Source organism: Esox lucius, chromosome 25 (genome assembly GCF_011004845.1).
Source record: "Esox lucius isolate fEsoLuc1 chromosome 25, fEsoLuc1.pri, whole genome shotgun sequence".
NCBI classification, from domain to species: Eukaryota; Metazoa; Chordata; class Actinopteri; order Esociformes; family Esocidae; genus Esox; species Esox lucius.
In genome coordinates, this window is record NC_047593.1 from 1,757,294 (window position 1) to 1,779,881 (window position 22,588).

A 22,588-nucleotide genomic window follows, 5' to 3' on the forward strand; every position below is an offset into this window, starting at 1 on the left:
CCTGCATTAGACCATTAGAAATTACTGTTAAAAATGTTTTGTTAATATAAAGGCTATAAAAATATTTTGAAGTGAGTAAGTAAAGAACATCAGAACTGCATTTATAATCTCACTGTATGAAGAGAACACTTGGAAAAAAATATAAAAATTTCCAAAGCTAGAAAAGCAAGCATTGTTACAATTCCTTGTGTTGTTGATCAATAACATCATTTTGGTATGATTTCACTTGAACAATTCTTTCTCAGGTCTGAAGAGATATACACTCACCTAAAGGATTATTAGGAACACCTGTTCAATTTCTCATTAATGCAATTATCTAATCAACCGATCACATGGCAGTTGCTTCAATGCATTTAGGGGTGTGGTCCTGGTCAAGACAATCTCCTGAACTCCAAACTGAATGTCAGAATGGGAAAGAAAGGTGATTTAAGCAATTTTGAGCGTGGCATGGTTGTTGGTGCCAGATGGGCCGGTCTGAGTATTTCAAAAAATTTTCAGGATTTTCACGCACAACCATTTCTAGGGTTTACAAAGAATGGTGTGAAAAGGGAAAAACATCCAGTATGCGGCAGTCCTGTGGGCGAAAATGCCTTGTTGATGCTAGAAGTCAGAGGAGAATGGGCCGACTGATTCAAGCTGATAGAAGAGCAACTTTGACTGAAATAACCACTCGTTACAACCGAGGTATGCAGCAAAGCATTTGTGAAGCCACAACACGCACAACCTTGAGGCAGCTACAACCGCAGAAGACCCCACCGGGTACCACTCATCTACACTACAAATAGGAAAAAGAGGCTACAATTTGCACGAGCTCACCAAAATTGGACAGTTGAAGACTGGAAGAATGTTGCCTGGTCTGATTGAGTCTCGATTTCTGTTGAGACATTCAGATGGTAGAGTCAGAATTTGTCGTAAACAGAATGAGAACATGGATCCATCATGCCTTGTTACCACTGTGCAGGCAGGTGGTGGTGGTGTAATGGTGTGGGGGATGTTTTCTTGGCACACTTTAGGCCCCTTAGTGCCAATTAGCCATTGTTTAAATGCCACGGCCTACCTGAGCATTGTTTCTGACCATGTCCATCCCTTTATGACCACCATGTACCCATCCTCTGATGGCTACTTCCAGCAAGATAATGCACCATGTCACAAAGCTCGAATCATTTCAAATTGGTTTCTTGAACATGACAATGAGTTCACTGTACTGAAATGGCCCCCACAGTCACCAGATCTCAACCCAATAGAGCATCTTTGGGATGTGGTGGAACGGGAGCTTCGTGCCCTGGATGTGTATCCCACAAATCTCCGTCAACTGCAAGATGCTATCCTATCAATATCGGCCAACATTTCTAAAGAATGCTTTCAGCACCTTGTTGAATCAATGCCACGTAGAATTAAGGCAGTTTTGAAGGCGAAAGGGGGTCAAACAAAGTATTAGTATGGTGTTCCTAATAATCCTTTAGGTGAGTGTATGAATCCATTTACATTTTTGCCATACAACCCTGACATATTAATTAAACTTGGGTTATGTTCTGCAGGGCACCTTAAAGTGTAATGTTTTAGATTCACTTTAGGTTGGTGAATCCAGACTAGAGGCAGGTAAACAAAGTGGATTTATTTCATGAAGAATTATGCATTTTCAGGAGAAACAAGTTGGGTTAGCTCTTTAGACAGCTCTGGTCAAAATCAAACACTGCTTGAAATGTTTTCAAATGGAAAATAAAAATGAGTGTTCTCATTGGACATGTTTTATTATGCTTCAAAACATTCTCTCCAGTTCTGTGCCTACTGGCCTCAATCCGCATCTTACCTCTGATGTAGCCTGAGGTGGAGGACAGAGGTAGCGTTTGCTTATATAGCCCCTGGTTGGAGCGGAATGGACCTGCATTTTCTCGGACAGCATCCAGTTTCTTTATCCCTGCTGTGGAAGAAGAACATCAGACTGGCATTCAATGAGATAAGGTTAGAGCTAATGGCCACGTTCTGGACTGATGACATCATCGATGCCTGCCAGATCATAGGGGTTTACCAACTTGGTTACATGATGTAGAACTCTGATGCCCAGCTGTGTAGTCAATTATGTGGAATGCTGATGCAAATGAACACCTGTAATGTAGCACATCCTATGTATATTAAGGTATTTATTTCAAACTTACAAAACCTCAGCTTATTTTAGTTACTAAAAGACTTCCGACTTAATAACTAATACCCACTAGTTGGCCACCTCTGCTGTAAGGCAAAAATCTCCTGTTGCTAAAGTGTTCTGCCTCACTAAAACAGCAACTTGACAAGTCTGGTATTAGTTTAGTCCATTTGTAGTAGCACCTTTGCTAGCAAGACCATGTTAAGTTCCAAATCTCCAGCCTCCTATCTTGTGTTTTCCCTGAACAAAATTAAAAGGCAAAGATTACTGCAAGGAAAGCAATGAGTGGAAACTGACTTTAACCTGGGAATCTCAGACCCATGGTCCTGGAAACACATCAGACAGAAATATTATTTCTAGTGGCACCCAGACTGAAATTTGATTACTATTATAATAAAAATAATTGTAGGTAGTAAAATCGACCCACTAGGTAAATGTTGCACAATTCTTGACTATTCTGCTGGATTCTGTGAGCATACTGTTTTATTGAGTATGCTCATAGAATCCAGCAGGATAGTCAAGAATTGTGCACAGTTCTATTGTTAGAGAATACCGGGTATTCAATTAATTCTGAATTTGGTAGTCTTGTGTGGCTATATATAGGGACAACACAAGTGAAGAGTATGCCAGTTAACCAGGCTTCAATTAGATAATGGAAAGCAAGGGCAAAATAAAGTACTATTATCTGTCAGCACAGAGATTAGTAGTCCACCATTTGAGTGCACCCGCTGTCTTTGTTTACTTGAATTCATTCGTTAAATATGGCATAGTACATTACATCTTAGTAGTCTGTAGAAATAAATTAGTTAAAGTTGTCAATTCATTAATCCAGACCAGACAAATCTCTAGGCTATTCTCAACACTTTCAATCTAAAAAAAAAAAAAAAAAAATAGCTGTAAACAGCATTGATTATCCATCCTTTGTTCCAAACATCCATCTAAGTCATTTTATCAACCAGTAACTTCAAACAATAATGAAACAAAGCAATTATTTACGCTTACCCACATGATAGTATGTATCAAATCCCATTTCAAAAGAGGTGTCTAGATGTGACACCCAGGCTAAACGGTCCATTTGAATATGCAGGGCACAGATTCTAAAAGCTAGCGTATATTAGAAAGGGAATGAAAGTCGGATGGGAGATCACGGGATCGAGTGAAAGCTACCAAGCGTACTTGGCCCACGGGGCAGGGATAGCAGGGATTAGGTAGGGAGGCAGACGTGGGCGGTAATCTGCATGCCACAGAGGCATCGTCCTCATATCAAGTTCAACACTGCACATTACAAGGGTAGACTATCCCAATCCCCTCTGCCTGGAGTGAGCGGTTTGAAAAACACTGAAATCAACATGCCAGGCTCCATCATGTTTGTTATTTTTCAGCTAGTTTAAGACTCTTTAATATGCATGAAGTTGAATCATATAAAGTACAATTCACTTTCCACAGATACAAAATTTGAGGATAAATCTATTGTTCTGTGGTTGTAGTTTTTTAAGATTTACCTGGCACTTCTCCGTTGATCTGGGCCTTGAACCGGGAACACAAGGTTGTTTGTCTGGGCGCATCTTCGCTGGTGACTGGGGTCCCCTCCATGTTAGTGTAAAACAGAAGCAGTGGCTGGAAATGTCCCCGGATGCATTTAGAAGCAACATCTTTCCATTTGGATCCAATCTTAGAAGAACATAAACAGAATCTCAAAATGAAAGTAACTGGTCATTGTTTTGTAAAAAAATTTTGTTATATAAAAAAGAAGCTTCTCTATGTACGAATGGTGTAGGAATACCTCAAAAACAGAATGGTGGGGGATGTATAATAAATGTATAGACTGCTAAGTGGCATCATCTTCTATTTAAAAAATTTAGCACTTTTATTTGAAAAATCTAGAACTTTTTGCCAGACCAGGTAAGCGGAGCCAGCCAAGAAGAGCATGAACAGCACTGCAAGGCTGTAGCAGATGAGCCGATCAACCGACTGACCGACCTTGTTAAATAGCGTGGTTAATTGCATTGTTTAAAAAATATGTTTTTATTTTAAATAACACAAAACAACTAAATGGTGGTAGGTAATACATCTGATTGTATATACTGCTTTAGTAAAAATGAGTTGTTGTTTTTTTTGCCCCCCCCGGATACACAAAAACGTTGCTGGCTATAACCAGTATCTTCATTATAGTAAGCCTAAAATAAAACTGCTTACGGTTATATTGCGACTGTTTCTAGTAGATTTTCGAAGTACACATCCGTGCATGCTTTTTGGGTCACGATAGAGTATGGCTAGGAATTGCTAAATTCTTATGACTATTCCTAGGAAATTAGTAGATACTAGTAAGCAGAGTTGTGCAGTAACAAATTACAAGTAATCCGTTACATTACCAACAATGTAAATATCCGATTAACAAATATTGTAATTGGATTACAGATACTTTTGAAAAGATTAATGATTACTTTTGTATTACTTCAATTGAAAAATAATAGGTGCGTGAAATAATTATGACACGTTGTATGTCATGAAAATATAGTTATTTAAACAAAAATATGAATTGCGCACCTCAGTTGTGTGTGTGATCATCATGTGCGCAATGGTGGACACGCATAACCAGTTTAGTAACGGAGGAAGCACTAGTTTATATTATTCCGGTTTTGGTTGGTTGGATGGCTGGTAAAAACAGAATATATCTTCGATAATATTAGCCGAGTCATATAAAACGTTATTTAGTTATATACTCAACGCATAATTCTCAGAACAATGATAGGCAATAGGCCAAGTTTCAAGGTTTATTTGTCAAATGCACCGAACAACACAGCCAGGACAAGTTGCACCGAAGATATTTTACAAAATTGTGTTCATTGGTTGTCATTGGCTGCTGACGTCATTTACTTTGAGCTAAGAGTGCAGGTTTCACAGTTTATTTCTTTCATTTGCGTTTTTAAAATCCATCACTGGTGGCCATAATAACTGCAGGTAACGTTCGCGCAGGTAAATCTTTCTATGTGGGTTTTCACGATTGCAAACGTGCATTTGCGTGCGGGGGGTTACTGCAACATTCTGACAATGTTGGTTGTGGAGCAAATCATCAGACTACTGAGCATATTTAGTTTAAGCGCGAAAAGCTACGGATATCTTAATTTTTATATACAACAATGTCAATTCACTTGACATAATTGCCATTTATTTTTCAGCAATGTTTTTGAAGCAATTAAAAACATGAATAAAAATAATAACAGAACAGGATTTTGGGTTATGTTCAGATAAAAAGTCAGATTCTGGAAGATCAAGGTTTATTGGATTAATTGGAATGACTGAATATCTGACAGACCTTTAGCTTGTAATGTAAAGATGTAGCCCAGTCATCTAGAAGTAAAAAGCAATGGTTTAGAAACCCATTTCCAAAGACACTGTAGCCTACACAACCCATAAGGTAAAATGCCAATTCTGTTTTTGAACAGCTATGTAAACACTGATTGATCCTGCAAAAGGTGTTCGGTTGGTTATAGGCTATTCCTATTCCTATTTTTATTTTCATTCATTCATTCATCATCTTCCACTTTATCCGGGGCCGGGTTGCGGGGGCAGCAGTCTAAGCAGGGATGCTTATGGATGCCCAGACTTCATTTTCAATGCCTCTTAATATGAAAGTAATCTAAAAGTAATCAGATTTTGATTACATGAGTTTGTGTAATCAAATAGTTATGTTACTGATTACAAATGTGGACAGGTAACTTGTAACTGCAATGGATTACATTTAAAAAGTAGCCTACCGAACCCTGCTAGTAAGCCTATTACTGGCAAATAAGCTGTTAAAACGGCCAGTGGCAAAAGCCATAGTTCATAGACGCTATTTGTGGTGGAGGTAAACTTAATAAGAAATGTTAATCAGTTTAACACAATGCAGAATGGTGTCTAGCGACTAGTAAAACATGTAGTGCAGTGGTGTAGTGGTTAGAGACTGTCTCTCATTTGGGGAGTTCAAATCCTTTAAGGATGACAATATTTATACATTTTAATTGTGGGCCGCAATAAAACTGTTTGCGTTTTTGTTGTAGCTGGCTACAACATTCAGTAGCTAAGTTATAGTAAGCCTCAACTAAAACTGTTTACAGTTATACAGTATTGCAACTCTTTCTGGTGGATTCCACGATTTTCTCGTCTTTTCACTTGATGAAAAAGTTAGTTATGGTCACCTTTATTGATATTTATTGTATCAATGTCATTCACGAATGAAAAAAATGAATATTTTCGTGCCATGAAATAAAATAGCTTTGGCAGGGAAAAGGTCATCTTCTGTCTCGCTAGAAAATTCTCAGTGGTTAATGGTGTCTAGCCACTGGCTAAACAAGCAGCACTGTGGCATAGTGGACAGTGCTTCTCATGTGGGAGACCTGAGTTCGAATCCAGTGAGGGCAAAACATTTTATACATTTTTATTGCGGGCCGGCTGAACTAGGCCTGCCTGGTTCCTTTTCTGTTTTTTCTCCATGAGCTAAAGGTTTTTAGTGTTGTTTATTTCTCACCAATGTATGGTGTAGCCAGAAATATGAGTAGAAGCATTGCATTTATGACTCTGGTAAAAAGCCTTGAGAACAAATTAATTTGAACACTAACCTCTTTCACTGTGGCGTCATCAAAAAAGATCCATTTCGAGGACTTGGTGTGATAAGCAAACGCAGAGTAGTGTTTGCTGGAGAAACAGATCATTCCCACAAGCTTTAACTCGCTCCGTTTGGCGTTCCCATCGGTTACTCGATTGAACAACTGAAACATTACACAAATGAAAGATTGCATGAATGATACGACATACATGAAAGATGACATACATCAACAATGACATAAACAAATTATGACATGCATGAAAATACAAAGGGTTGGAATTTTCAATCAACTAGATTAATCCTCAAACAACCCCAATACAACCATCAGGCGGACTACATTGCGGATGCCTGCCAAATCTCACAAAACGTCTGCTAACTACACCATATGCTAATACTTTGTTTTCTGTGCATACATGTGACAGGACCTCGATCTGAACAATTATTTAACGATCAATCTGTCACCCTTTTCATCAAGTCAGATGGTTGAGAACCATGTTCATGATTTGTTGTTGTGTAATTAAAATTTATGGATAAGGCTTAAATACAATATCAAATCTTGCTATGTCACATGATTATGTAAAACACAGAGCCCTGGCACAGCATTCTGATTAAATCAGCCAGGAACACGAACACACTGTGGAAAGTGGAAAACTGTGGAGCCATGTTGCCTGTGTGTGACATACTTCACATTAGAAAAGTGTTTGGTGATATTTCTGATGTTTTTTAAACACACATTGCTACATACTACTTATATTTTATACCTATGTGAAGAGTTATCAAATTCAAGGCTGAACAAATAAAGTCACACGTTGTAGTTACATAGGGAGGTAAGGTGGAATTATGGTGTAGGCACAAAATGTTAAATATTATTTACAGTTAACAGCACATTTATAGGACCTGCAGTACCTAACGTCGCTCATATAAATACAGTATGTAATAACATAATATCTGTAGTAAAAACATTGTAGTTATGTGGTTTGCATTTTAGATGTTTTGTTGATTAGATAACACATTACTCCCTAATTATGCATATCTTTCAAAAGCTCCATATTCCTGAGTCTGCACTAAACTTCCAGGACCTCAAAGCAATGGAAACAAATTTGATTTGTATATTTATATTGGACCCTGCATTTTACATATTTAATAAAACAGTAATTTCTTCAACACCTTGACCTGGATTACTGAATCCTGTTCAAACTATGCTACTGAAGCCACTTTCGGTGTGTTAGACCACCAATGTTAACATAATAAATTGCTCTCTGGTTGTGTAGCAAACCGATTAAAAGTGTGAGTAATAAATTATCTACTAAAAATCTATCCATTATTTGAAAATTATATTGAATTTCTCCTTCCATCACCTTCCTGAAGACAAATAAAAAAGTGAAACACTCATGTCGACACTTTAAAACTGGATTTAAAACCCATCATAGTACTTGGTTATGTAGTAGTAAATTACATTTTAATGGTGTCACACCAAGGCTGACACTAGTAAGTGTGGCTTTCAGCACCATCAATCACAACATTCTTTTAGAGAGATTGGAACCCCAAATTTGTCTACACGAACAAGTTCATGCCTTTTTTAAAACATGTCTTTCAGAAATGTATTAGTTTATCTCTGTGGATGCTGTGTCTTCCAACAATGTAAAGTTACATTTTGTTGTTCCCAATTCCTCTATGTCTTTTCAGGCCACCATTGTTTTCACTACATTATGTTAACATTTGTTTATGTAATTTGGAAATAAAATCTCAACTAAACTGCTGCTAATAAGGCCGCTAAAAAACAGCTTTATATCTCAATGAAACAAAACCCTGGCTAACCTGGGAGCCTGTGTTCAAGAAATAAGTGCATTAAATTGGTTATACCTTTTAGAACAGAAAAAACAGAGATGCTACTTCTTGTTGCTGATTTTAGATCTAACAATCCATGTCAACAGTTGAACAGTTAACTTAAACTGTGAAGAACCTCAGCTTTACTACTTTAATCAATTAGTGTTAAATGCGACTGCTAGAATACAAAAAAGCTTTTCCACATTACTCCAGTATTAACCTCTTTACACTGGCTTCCTGTATATGACTGGCACCTACTGTACATACAGTGGGTATAGAAAGTCACCATCTCCTCCCAAAATGTTCACCTTTTGCTGCCTTACAGCTGATTTGAAAACACATTAAATCAGACTTTTTCCGGCTTTATTTACACACAATAACCCACAATATCCATGTGAAAAAATAATCTGAAAATGTATTACAATCAAAACAGTAAAATACCCTATTTGGATGAACACGCCCCTTAGCACTGCAATTGCAAACGTGCTGAGGTACGACCAAGCATCTTCCAGATCACAAATCAAGCTAATTGTCTTTCATCTGTGATCAAATGTAGTGATTCTGATTATTTTAGAATAGAATCAGTTGGTCAAAAAGGACTTCATGGTTAGTTAGTGCATTTGATAGCAAAGAATCCACTATGGGCTGAAAGTTACTTTCAAAAGGTCTACAAGATGACGTTGTGGAAACGCACAAGTCAGGGGATGGATACAAATAATTAAAAGGCTTTGTCCATCCCTTGGATCACAGTAAGATAATTTTTAAGAAGTGGAAGCATCACCTAGATCAATTTGCATAGATCATGCAGTCCCTCCAAACTGCATCAGTGGGCAAGGAGGAGACTGATTAGAGTGGTACAAAGTACCGTGAAGCCAATGGCAACTTTGAAGGATCTTCAAGCCTTTATGACACAGACTGGCCATCGTGTGCATGTGACCACTGGAAATGTCCCCGGATGCATTTAGAAGCAACATCTTTCCATTTGGATCCAATCTTAGAAGAACATAAACAGAATCTCAAAATAAAATAACTGTTCAGTGTTTCGTATAAAATATTTGTTAGGTATATTAAAAAGAAGCTTTGCTATGTATGAATGGTGTGGGCATACCTCAAGAATTGAATGGTGGGGGGCGTATACTGGATGTTTGAATGATTTAGTGTAGTCTGGCCTAGGAGAGAGAAGGTAAAAGGCAATGCTCTGGATTGACAAACGACCCTAGCTGTGTCTGTCGGGTAGGTTCCCCTAACTCTGGGATACACTGCCACCAACCTTATTATAGGGGCTGAGTAACTGGCCTGCTCATGCTCCTCCTTGCTGTCCCGGGGGAGGTGCATCGCGTCATGCAAGCCTCTGACTTGAGTGGGTTGAGTCACCTGACATGATCTTTCAGTCCAGTCCCCCTCCTCCTGTCTTTGGCATGTGTGGTGGGAGATTTCTTCTTCTTTCCCTTTTCACTTCAAGAGAGGCCTGTGTATATTGTACCATGCTTTAGGACTGCGATTTCTAGCGCTACTTCCCCACTGTCCACTGCTTGTGTTTATGCTTCATGTCTCCAGGCTGTCTCTGTCAAAGTCTAGCTGATCGTGTTGCTGATCACGTTTCTGCTTCATGTCTCCTGGCTGTCCCTGTCAAAGTCTAGCTGATCATGTTGCTGATCAGGTTTCTGCTTCATGTCTCCTGGCTGTCCCTGTCAAAGTCTAGCTGATCGTGTTGCTGATCAGATTTCTGCTTCATATCTCCTGGCTGTCCCTGTCCACAGTTCACCTGGTCGAGTTGTCATTTATTACCTGAACATTAAACATTTGCCCATTAAAAGCCAACTTGCATTTACATTTACTTTGGATTAGCAAACTTTTTGCACACACTGTCACTATCCACTTGTCAATAAAAAAGCAAGTTTACATTTATATCCTGAGGAATATGACCCAATGATAATCACAATGCTCGAAATACTCGTAATGAATTATCTGGCCTGAACAATGTACTCTTGTACTCTCCACCCGCCAATGCCAGGACAAGACAGGCCACCTCCTTGGTGTCTAGCTCCTCTCTAGGTATCTTCCTAGGTTCCTTTTCGAGGAGTATTTAATACCCACTGTACTTTAACTCCTGCGTAGCTTGCTCTTCTGAGTATCTGCTGATGTAAATCAGGATTTATGAAATACATCTTATTGATAAGTAATATGCATTCTAGTAGTGGTGACCAATTAGAATGAGGTATTACAGATTCAAACATTATATACTGAAGATGTGCCTCTGAGAAATGTCTTTGAGAGATAGGTGTCCACCACAATGTTTAGTACTTGGTTAGGCTAGGATATCCTTTAACATACAGTTAGCACCCTAACTGAATCATTTTTGCCAATATCACTGTTTGGCCATTCCTTGTTCTGAACAGGTCACTCTAATACAAATGGGTTCAGATCTTTGTTGGACAGGGTCTCAATTTTTTTATTTGTATTTATTCATATTGGGTCAGGTGGGAGAGACATTGGTTCAAAAGTATAATAGTCAGTCACTCAAAAGAGGTATTAATCAGTATCTCTGCCATTAATAAAATAACAGGTAAGGTGCAAATGGACTACCACCAATCATAAAAAAAACTAATTATTTCTCTTAAGGTCGAAGGTTTTCATAAAATTCTTGGAAAGAGATCTAAGATGTCTTAATACCATGACATCTAGTCAAATTATAGCTAAACTCGAAATATAATAACTTGCAGTGTTTTCATTAAAAAGCATGAATATATTACTGAAAAAAAAAAGATTAATCTGTAATATTAAGGCTCATCAACCCAACAAGAAAAACAAACAAGTAAAAACATGATGTAAACACTGTGACTTGACTTTCATTGGATGTCTTGAAATCTTACCCCCGAGAGGTTGAGCTGTGGACCCAGTGACCTCACCACATCTTCTGTGAGGTCAGACTGCTCTGCGTCCCACACAAATCCAATGGTGACAATCTCTGGGCAGTTCATGAGAACGCGACGGATCTTGATGCTCTGGCCACAATTGCTCTACAAAGAAGATGACAAACTATCATCCACAAGAGATAATCAAAGACAGAAAGCTATATGAGGACTTTATTTTCAAAATCCTATATCTATATTCTTTTTATTTATTAAAGAACTTTCAAATTAGATATTTACTTACACAGCCCTGGCTGATAGGATGGTCTAGAGCAGTGTTTCCCAATCCTGGTCCTCCGGACCCAAAGGGGTGCACTTTTTTGTTTTTGCCCTAGCACTCACACACCTGATTCAAATTAAAGACATGATGATAGGTTGATTACATCAACCAAGTGTGTAAGTGGTAGGGCACCATTTGAACCAGGTGTGTGCGTGCTAGGGCAAAACCAAAAAAATTCACCCCTTTGGGTCCTGAGGACCAGGATTGGGAAACACTGGTCTAGAGCATGGTTCCGGAAAAAAAATTCCCCACAGAAATGTCTCACATTTGAAAAATGTTATGCCTTTTATTAGAGAGCTTTACTTTGATGTTGTTGTGATTTTATGACCTAGGAAAAAAATTTCCATCCCAAAGTCAGAATCAGCTTTATTGCTAAATTGTGTACTTTTACACATACTCTGAATTTAACTTGGAGTAATGTACAAAACAATGAATGAATGCATAATATACATTCTAATATACAGAATACATAAAATATACACAACGTTGACAATATTATATAATGTGTAGTGAGCACATAAGATAGTGGAGGATATAAAGGAGCATATATAGAACACAATATATACAGTATCTCACAAAAGTGAGTACACCCCTCACATTTTTGCAAATATTTGATTATATCTTGTCAAGTGACAACACTGAAGAAAAACTTTGCTACAATGTAAAGTAGTGAGTGTACAGCTTGTATAACAGTAAATGTGTCCCCTCAAAATAATTCAACACAGCCATTAATGTCAAAACCACTGGCAACAAATGTGAGTACACCCCTAAGTGAAAATGTCCAAATTGGGCCCAATTAGCCATTTTCCCTCCCCGGTGTTATGGGACTCGTTAGTGTTACAAGGTCTCCTGTGTGAATGGGGAGCAGGTGTGTTAAATTTGGTGTTATCGCTCTCACACTCCCTCATACTGGTCACTGGAAGTTCAACATGGCACCTCATGGCAAAAATAATTGTTGCTCTACATAAAGATGACTTAGGCTATAAGACGATTGCCAAGACCCTAAACTGAGCTGCAGCACGGTGGCAAAGACCATACAGTGGTTTTAACAGGACAGGTTCCACTCAGAACAGGCCTCGCCATGGTCGACCAAAGAAGTTGAGTGCACATGCTCGGCATCATATCCAGAGATTGTCTTTGGGAAATAGACGTATGAGTGCTGCCAGCACTCATACGAGGTTGAACGTGTGGAACCATGTCCTGTGGTCTGATGAGACCAAGATAAACATATTTGGTTCAGATGGTGTCAAGCGTGTGTGGCGACAACCAGGTGAGGAGTACAAAGACAAGTGTGTCTTGCCTACAGTCAAGCATGGTGGTGGGAGTGTCATGGTCTGGGGCTGCATGAGTGCTGCCGCCACTGGGGAGCTACAATTCATTGAGAGAACCAAGAATGCCAACATGTACTATGACATATTGAAGCAGAGCATGATCCCCTCCCTTCGGAGACTGGACTACAGGGCAGTATTCCAACATGATAACGACCCCAAACACCTCCAAGACAACCACTGCCTTGCTAAAGAAGCTGAGGGTAAAGGTGATGGACTGGCCAAGCATGTCCCCAGACCTTAACCCTATTGAGCATCTGTGGGGCATCCTCAAATGGAAGGTGGAGGAGCGCAAGGTCTCTAACATCCAACAGCTCCACGATGTCGTCATGGAGGAGTGGAAGAAGACTCCAGTGGCAACCTGTGAAGTTCTGGTGAACTCCATGCCCAAGAGGGTTAAGGCAGTGCTGGAAAATAATGGTGGCCACACAAAATATTGACACTTTGGACCCAATTTGGACATTTTCACTTAGGGGTGTACTTACTTTTGTTGCCAGCGGTTTAGACATTAATGGCTGTGTGTTGTGTTATTTTGAGGGGACAGCAAATGTACACTGTTATACAAGCTGTACACTCACTACTTTACATTGTAGCAAAGTGTCATTTCTTCAGTGTCGTCACATGAAAAGATACCATCAAATATTAACAGAAATGTGAGGGGGGCACTCACTTTTGTGAGATACTGTATCTTTACAATTTACATTTTTGGTTTCAGAATGTTTTATGTAGATGCAGGTAAATCAGCAGGGTTTAAGTGCATTATATTACGGTATATTTCTTTTAATATTGTTGCAATATTAGCAATTATTTTACTATGACACAATAGTTTTGCAGGTGGTGGCCAAAGAAAATCCTTCCTGATTGATTCTTCTATAGATTTGCGTTTTCCTATTGTTCTTGTCACTACTGGTAACATGAGGCAGTACTTGCAGCCCATTCAGGTTGCACAGGTAGTCCAGCTCCTCCAGGATGGCACATCCATACATGCTGTTTCAAGAAGGTTTATTGTGTCTCCCAATACAGTCTCAAGAGCATGGAGATGGCCGTTACATGAGGAGAGCTGTACAGGGCCGTAGAAGGGCATCAACCCAGCAACAGGACCGGTAACTGCTCCTTTGTGCCAGGAGAAACAGGAGGAGCACTGCATGAGCCCAACAAAATGACCTCCAGTGGGATACTGGTGTGCATGTTTCTGACTAAATTGTCAAAAACAGACTCCTTGAGGGTGACATGAGGGCTGCCGTCCTCTATTCGGACCTGTGCTTACAGCCCAGCACCATGCAGCCCAACTGGCATTCGCCAGAGAACACCAGAATTGTCAGGTCCACCACTGGCGTGTGTAGGCAGTTCCTGGATGACGAAGGCATTGATGCCATTGACTGGCCCTTACGTTCCCCCGACCGGAATCCAATTGAGAACCTCTGGAAAGTTATTTATCGGTGCATACAACGCTACCAAGTAGTGCCACAAACTGTCCAGGAGCTCACTGATGCCCTGATGGAGGTCTGGGAGGAGATCCAACAGGACACCATCGGCCGTCTCATCAGGAGCATGCCCAGACGTTGATGGGAGCAAATACAGGCACGTGGGGGACATACACACTACTGAGTCACATAATGAGTTGCCGTGGTGAATTTCTGTTGGAACAGCCTGTGATTCCAATTGTTTACTTAGATTTTCTGTGTTATCCAGCCCTCAATCAGTTGGTAATTTTGTTTTCTATTGACCCTTGTTATGTCATTTTGTTCTTAATGAATTAAACAATGTACAGTAAAGATTTTGATCTTTAATATATTTATATTTTAGCGTTTTCTGAGCAGCGTACACCGATCAGCCATAACATTATGACCACCTACCTAATATTGTGTAGGTTCCCCTTTTGCCACCAAAACAGCCCTGACCTGTCGAGGCATGGACTCCATTAGACCTCTGAAGGTGTGCTGTGGTATCTGGCACCAAGACATTAGCAGCATATCCTTTAAGTCCTGTAAGTTGTGAGGTGGGGCCTCCATAGATTGGACTTCTTTGTCCAGCACAACCCACAGACACTCATTTGGATTGAGATCTGAGGAATTTGGAGGCCAAGTCAACACCTCAAACTCGTTGTTGTGTTCCTCAAACCATTCCTCTACAATTTTTGCTTTGTGGCTGGGTGCATTATCCTGCTGAAAGAGGCCAATGCCACCAGGGAAAAACCGTTGGCATGAAAGGGTGCACTTCATCTGCAGCAATGCTCAGGTAGGTGGTACGTGACAAAGTACCATTTACATGAATGGCAGGACCCAAGGTTTCCCAGCAGAACATTGCCCAAATCATCACACTGCCTCCCCTGGCTTGCCTTCTTCCCATAGTGGATCCTGGTGCCAGGCTTCACTCCCCATGTGAATCAATGAGCCTTGGCCTCCCATGACCCTGTGGCGGATTCACCGCTTTTCCTTTCTTGGACCAATTTTGATAGGCACTGACCACTGCAGACCGGGAACACCCCACAAGGGCTGCAGTTTAGGCTGACCCAATTGTCTAGCCATCACAATTTGCCCCTTGTCAAAGTTGCTCAGATCCTTAAACTTGCCCATTTGTCCTGCTTCTAACACATCAACTTTGAGGACAGAATGTTCACTTGCTGCTTAATATATCCCACCCACTGACAGGTGCTTTGATAATGAGATTATCAGCGTTATTCACTTTACCTGGTCATAATGTTATGGCTGATTGGTGTATATATAAATAGCTAATATACAGCTCTGGTAAAAAGAGAGTCCACTGCATATTTTTCTTTCCTTTCCAAAAAAGTTGATAAGGAAAGTTTTGAATGAGGAACAGAAGCGTTCAATTTGCAGTGCTCTCTTAATTTTAACCCTTCTGTTCCTCACTCAAAACCTTCCTTTTCGACTTTTTTGAAAGGAAGGAAAAAGGTGCAGTGGTCTCTTACTTTTATCCGGAGCTGTACCTTTCAAATGTTTGGGGTCACTTAGAAATGTCATTTCCTGTCCATTAAAATAACATAAAATTGATCAGACTATTGAAAATCAGTATTGTAGCTGGAAACAGATGATTTTTTATGGAGTATCTACATAGGCTTACAGAGGGCCATTCATCCGTCCAACCATCTGTCGTGTGTTCCACAGTGAGGAACTGTCAGGGCTCTCTATGCCCTCAGAGCGGACCTAAGGATAGATATATTTTTTTATATATTATAATTTGTAATGTTGTTTTCATTGATTTAATATTTTTTGTCTTAATTGTAATGATCTTCCTATTGAAATTATTCAGTTTGTGTTGATAACAGAAGAGTTAATATCCAAGAGAAAGAAATATCCAATACATTTTTCTTTGGTACTCTGGGTAGAAATAATCTAGTTCAGCTCAACGCTCATTGGCTAGGTTCTTAGACTTTGAGTAGAAGGCACAAACCAACGTCATTGACATTGACTTCTATTTGAGCGGCATCCTGAAATTACAATGAAATCAACCTATCACAAATTGTCTTGCAATAGGTGTGGCAATTGTATGACGCACCAAGGCCGAGGGACAAACTCAGCCTACCCGGAAGTGCCAAAACCTACAATTCATTGAACGGCCACTTGAGGCTGGCTGTAAAAGGGAGCAATCTCCATAGATCTCTATGGCAAAATGCCCATCTTTACAGCAGAAATAAACATGTTTACAGCCTGGCTCAAACAATGGTTTTGGTGTAAATTGCTTATATTCCCCTTTTTGACAACAGTGGGGGATGGGGGGGATATATATATAACTCATATGTTTAAATTATATTAAGTCTAATAATTAGGGGGCATGGCCTATTGAGTGACATGTGTGCCGTGCTGGCGCTGTCACTTGTGTCACTCCTAGCGGTTTGCCCTTTCTGGTATCGCCTCAGCTAAATCCAGTTACTGACAAGCAACATTATAATCAAGTGACATCCAAATAAACGATACCATACAGTCAATGCTAATAACTATGTTATGTGAAAATCTAATATCTAATCTGCAATTCTCAACCTATTTTTACAGTCTATTGTCTTGACAAAATCTAGAGTTGTAAAATTATCACGTTTCTATATAAAAAAAATCGCTAAAGCATTTTAAGCATTTACGTTTTGTTGTATAGTTTCAGGTTAACTTGCCTCAAGAGTAAGCTGGTAACGTTACGGTGACTGGCTACCAACCGCCGGCTAGCAACCGCTAGCAATGCAGAGTAGCATAACGGTAGTATTTAGCCTAGCTTCGTATCCTTTGCTAACTTGGTAATGTCGCGTTAGGTGGGCGCTGTATCAGCAATCAGGCACCTCAGTCCATTTTTGGTTAGGGGGGAGTCTGACCGAGTGACGCGCTGCCAAGATGGCGATGGCCATCTCCGCCAAAAATACGCTTCAAACCTGGCCTTCAGACACCTATGTGTGACATCACAGTTATTACGTCCATATTTCTTTACAGTATGATCAAGGCCTAAGTACATTCAGAGCCAATAGCGAGCCTTATCTTGTTTTCTCATGCTTGAGCCTATCTAGCTGGTTAGCTTTTTGAGTGTAAGTGTATATGACTATGAAGATGGCAACTACAGAGAGCGTAAATGAGCATCACCAACTCTGGCACTGCCTGATTTGGTGCAACGAGAAAAGAGTTTTGAAAGGCATATCGTTTAAGGCATGCACGTTAATAATTATATCCGTGGATAACCGGCTTTGAGCTGACAAAAAGGTAGGTGAGATGTCTTATGTGTTGCGTTACACTTCCAATGGTGGTGTGAAGGAAAGAATGTAACTGAGGATAAACAGGCAGAAGCGGATAAACGGGCTGCACCAATTACCAGCTTTTTAGAGGAGGGTGAATGGACGGCCAAGGTGGTGGCACAGTGTCACGATGGGGCTGCAGTCATGGCCTCTGGTATAAACGGAATGCAGGCCAAGGTGAAATAAACTATCCCACAAGCACTATTCATTCATTGCTATGCACACACTCTTCTTTTAGTTTGCTATGCGTAAACTAAACGAGTGAAATACTTTCTTTTCTCATCTTCATGGCCTAGCAGCGTTTTTCTCAAGATCTGCCAAACAAAGAAAACTACTGGATGAAATATCCCAGCTAAGACGACCCATAGTGGTGCCAACTCGATGGAACTTCTCATCACGCTTAGTTTGCACTGGGTATCAAAAAAAGGCGCAACTCATTGAACTATTTGAATACATAGTAGACCAACACAATGACTTTGATGAAGACACTGTTCACAGCGCAGATAGATACTTAATGCAACTGACAAGCTTTGAGTTCTGCTTCCTGCTATCCGCGTTCTGCTCCATATTTGCATACTTTATGTTGCTATCTCGTTCACATAATTTTGAAAACAATGTGTAAAATATTTTTTCAACTTTAGATCACTGGTTGTGAGGTAAAAACTAAGGTAGTGACGTTGCTATCTGAAATACTGGGTACATGACATTTTATTTTGTGGTGCATTTTTTGATCCATGCTAGACATTGTATACAGTGCTTTTTTCTCTCTGACAGCATGTAGCCTACTGTTCTAAATATTGAAACAATGTGAGTGGTTGTGTGGTTGGATTTATTCCACCACTATTTGAGTGACTGTTTTGGCAAATGTTTCTTTGAAACAACATAACCATATTTTCTTCTAACATGGTACATTTGCTGCTTCTGTGAGCAATTTCTTTGAAAGGTCTCATGTCATGCTCTGTATATACAACACAGGCATCTGAGTTCTATATCTATTATGTATGACATCAGATCTTTTTCCGCTATTGAGGGCCTAGCTCCAATAGTCAGGGTTTGCCACTGGTGTTGCAAAAGCACATTGATTTTGCTAATCCAAGTTAAAAGGCTATATGATCATTAGAAAAACGTTTAGCAAATATGTTAGCACGGTTGAAAACTGTTTAAACTGTTCTACTTTAGACTAGACTAGATGATTATCTGGAGTTTTAGCAATTGTGGGTTCGATTACAGGCTCAAATTGGCCAGAAACAAAGAACTTGCTTCTGAAACTCAGTCTATTCTTGTTCTGAGAAAAGAAGACTATTCCATCTGAGAAATTGCCAAGAAAGCACTCGTACAACGCTGTGTACTACTCCCTTCACAGAACAGTGTAAACGGGTACTAACCCAAATAGAAAGAGGAGTGGGAGGCCCAAGAGGACAAAGTGTGACTAGTTGGAGGAATAGACACCTCACAGGTCCTGAAGTGGCAGCTTCATTAAATAGTATTTAACACCAGTATTAACACCAGTCTCTATGTCAACAGTGAAGAGGCGACTACAGGATGCAGGCCTTCTAGGCAGAGTTGAAAAGAAAAATGGGGATGGGGAAATGGGGAAAAAGTGTTATGTACAGATGAATCTAAGTTTCAGGTGTTTAGACCACAAACAAGAACATTCATAAAATGCAGACCAAATGAAAAGATGCTGGAGGATTGCTTAACATCATCTGTCAAACATGGTGAAGTAAATGTGATAGTCTGGGGGTGCTTGGCTGGGGGTAAAGTGGGAGATTTGTACTGGGTAAACAAGATTTTGAAGAAGGAAGGCTATCATTCCATTTTGCCATACCCTGTAGACGTCGCACCATGCCATCCCCGTGGATGTCGCTTAATTGGAGCCAATTTCCTCCTACAAAAGGACTATGACCCAATGCACAGCTCCAAACTGTGCAACAACTATTTAGGGAAGAAGCAGTCAGCTGGTATTCTGTCTATAATGAAGTGGCCAGCACAGTCACCAGATCTCAGCCCTATTGATCTGTTGTGGGAGCAGCTAGTAAGAAGTTCCCACCAAGAAAATCCAACTTGTGGAAGGTGCTTCAGGAAGCATGGGGTGAAATCTCTTCAGAGTACCTTAACAAATCTACAATGCCAAAGGTCTGCAAGGCTGTAATTGCTGCAAATGGATGAAGCAAAGTTTAAAGACACAGTAATTATTTCCATAAAAAATCATGATTGCTGTGAAAATAGGCCTTTGGTCAAGGATTTTATGAGTCTCATAGACTCCTTCAATCTCGTTCAGTCAGTGACTAGTCCGACACATGATAAAGGGCTCAGACTGGACTTTGTGTTGCCTTACGGTTTGTGTCCACGTCACTGAAATTTGTGATATTTGGATATCAGATCACCTGCCTGTTTTGTTCACTGTCATAGTTCCCTGCTCGAAGACTGAAAATGGTGTTCCTGCACGTAAATTGCGTGCGATTAACCCCTTAACTTTGTTGCATTTTTCGAATGCTTTTAATGATTCTGTGTTGTGTAATCTAGATTACAGCTGACCTCTTAGCGCTGATGATTTTACTACTCTTATGCATTCCACTTGCACTGATATCTTAGTCTTTGTTGCGCCATTCAAATCTAAATGCGCAAAGCCATCTTTAGAGCCTTGGCTAAACGACAATACCCGCACTCTCAGACATTCACTTAGAGGAGCTGAAAGAAAATGGAAGAAGGATAAACTCCAGGGTTTCCCTAGGAATGCCACGCAACTGCTGTACTAACTATCAGAGAACTGTTAAAGCTGCAAAAGCACAATTTATATCAAACCTTGTTTCCAACAATAATCATAAGCCTCAGGTTCCCTTCAACTCTCTTAACTCTCTGATAAACCCCAGTAGCGCGGCTTGTATTGTTCCATCAGCCAAACTGTGTGAGGATTTGAAAACATTGTTGGAAAGATTGCTACTCTAGTCTTCGATCAGTTTGAGCCTGTATCACACTCATTGTTAAAAAAGGTAGTCCGTTCCATGCGCCCCACAAACTGTCCCCTGGATACCATTCCCTCTCGTCTTTTAAAATATGTTTTTGATACGGTTGGGCCCAGTATTCTTATTCTGATTAATACTTGCCTTATTTGTGGGTGTGTTCCAGCTGCTTTTAAACATGCTGTAGTACAGCCTCTTATTAAAAAAATAAACCTGGATCCTAATGTTCTTTCAAATTTTAGGCCCATCTCTAAGCTACCTTTTCTTTCTAAAGTACTAGAAAGAGTTGTTCTTAACCAATTAACAATGTTTTTAGAAAATCATGATATCCTAGAAAAGTTTCAGTCTGGCTTCAAGCCACGTCAAGCCACTGAAACGCCACTCTTAAAAGTTTTTAAGGATCTCCTTGAAACTGTTGACTCAGGGAGCCCCGCTATTCTGGTGCTTCTGGACCTGTCTGCAGCCTTTTACACGGTGGATCATAGGATTCTTTTGAAACGCCTTGAACAGTCCATTGGCATCAAAGGAACTGTCCTGAAATGGTTCGAGTCATACCTGACAGATAGGAGTTTTTCGGTCCACCTAGCCAGACTTTCATCAACCACGGCACCTCTCACTTGTGGGGTCCCCCAAAGCTCCATTATAGGCCCCATCCTTTTTTCACTATATATGTTGCCCTTGGGGTCCATTTTTAAGAAACACAATATCTCCTTTCATTGCTTTGCCGACGATGTACAAATTTACATGACGATAAAAACAACATCTATAAACTCTGTACAGCCTATCTTAGACTGCTTAAAGGACATAAATCTGGTTGGCGCTAAACTTTCTTACTTTAAATGAAAGTAAGACAGAGATTCTTGTGTGTGGATGAGGTAACTTGCTGGGTGATCCTCTTGGTACCCTAGGCCCTCTAGCCTCTTATAGCAGACAGTTTTTTAAGAATCTCAGTTTTATCTTTGATAGCTCTTTCAAACTCGATAAGCAAATTAGTCTAATAGTGAAATCTGGCTTCTTTTAGCTAAGACTTTTGGCAAAGGTTAAAGTCTGTCTTCCTCCCAGGGATTTTGCGAAAATTATCCATGCATTTATTGCGTCTCGACTGGATTACTGTAATTCCTTGTACCTGGGGGTAGATCAGAAAACCCTAAATCGGCTCCAGTTAATACAAAATGCCGCCGCTCGACTTTTAACCGGTATAAGAAAACGGGAGCACATAACACCAATTTGGGCCTCCCTCCATTGGCTTCCTGTTCGTTTCAGGTTTGATATTAAGATTTGAATGCTTGTCTTTAGGGTTTTAAATGGATTGGCCCCTTTATATCTTTCTGAACTTTTACATCGTCATTCTCCAGCCCGAGCACTGAAGTCAGCTAACCAGTTACTTCTAGTTTTAGTCCCAAAAGCCAGGCTAAAAACTAGAGGGGATTGAGCTTTCGTGGTGGGTGGTCCCATCCTCAGGGATAGCCTACCACTGCATATTCAAAATGCCCAGACTATACACACTTTTAAGTCATGGCTAAAGACACACCTTTTCACTCTGGCTTTAAATCTTAGCTGAGTTGGCATTGAATGTCTGTGCTGCTATTTTGTCTGTCTTATGTGTATCTGCGTAATTTTTTACATTTCATTTATTTGTATACTTTGATATTTTGTCCTGTACAGCACTTTAGTCAACAACAGTTGTTTTAAATGTGCTTTATAAATAAAGTTGACATTGAAATTATTTCTAACCCTGTCAATTACTTTATTTCCTGTTCAGTTTGCTATATTTTGTCTGTTTCTGTGTTTGTTGTTAATAAATGTATTAGGTAA

General features: G+C 39.9%; 1 protein-coding gene across 3 annotated transcripts in view; it reads right to left on the reverse strand.

Annotated features, from left to right (window-relative positions):
• The window catches only part of usp53b (ubiquitin specific peptidase 53b), an 81,833-nt gene that overhangs the window by 29,590 nt on the left and 29,655 nt on the right, over positions 1–22,588 (reverse strand). For all 3 annotated transcript variants that reach the window (XM_020043923.3, XM_020043921.3, XM_034291105.1), the window contains exons 9-12: positions 11,432–11,578; positions 6,745–6,894; positions 3,646–3,814; positions 1,811–1,921 (exon numbers count right to left, since the gene is read on the reverse strand). In XM_020043923.3, coding sequence (XP_019899482.2) covers positions 1,811–1,921; positions 3,646–3,814; positions 6,745–6,894; positions 11,432–11,578 — 577 coding nt within the window. The remainder of the gene's footprint in view (positions 1–1,810; positions 1,922–3,645; positions 3,815–6,744; positions 6,895–11,431; positions 11,579–22,588) is intronic.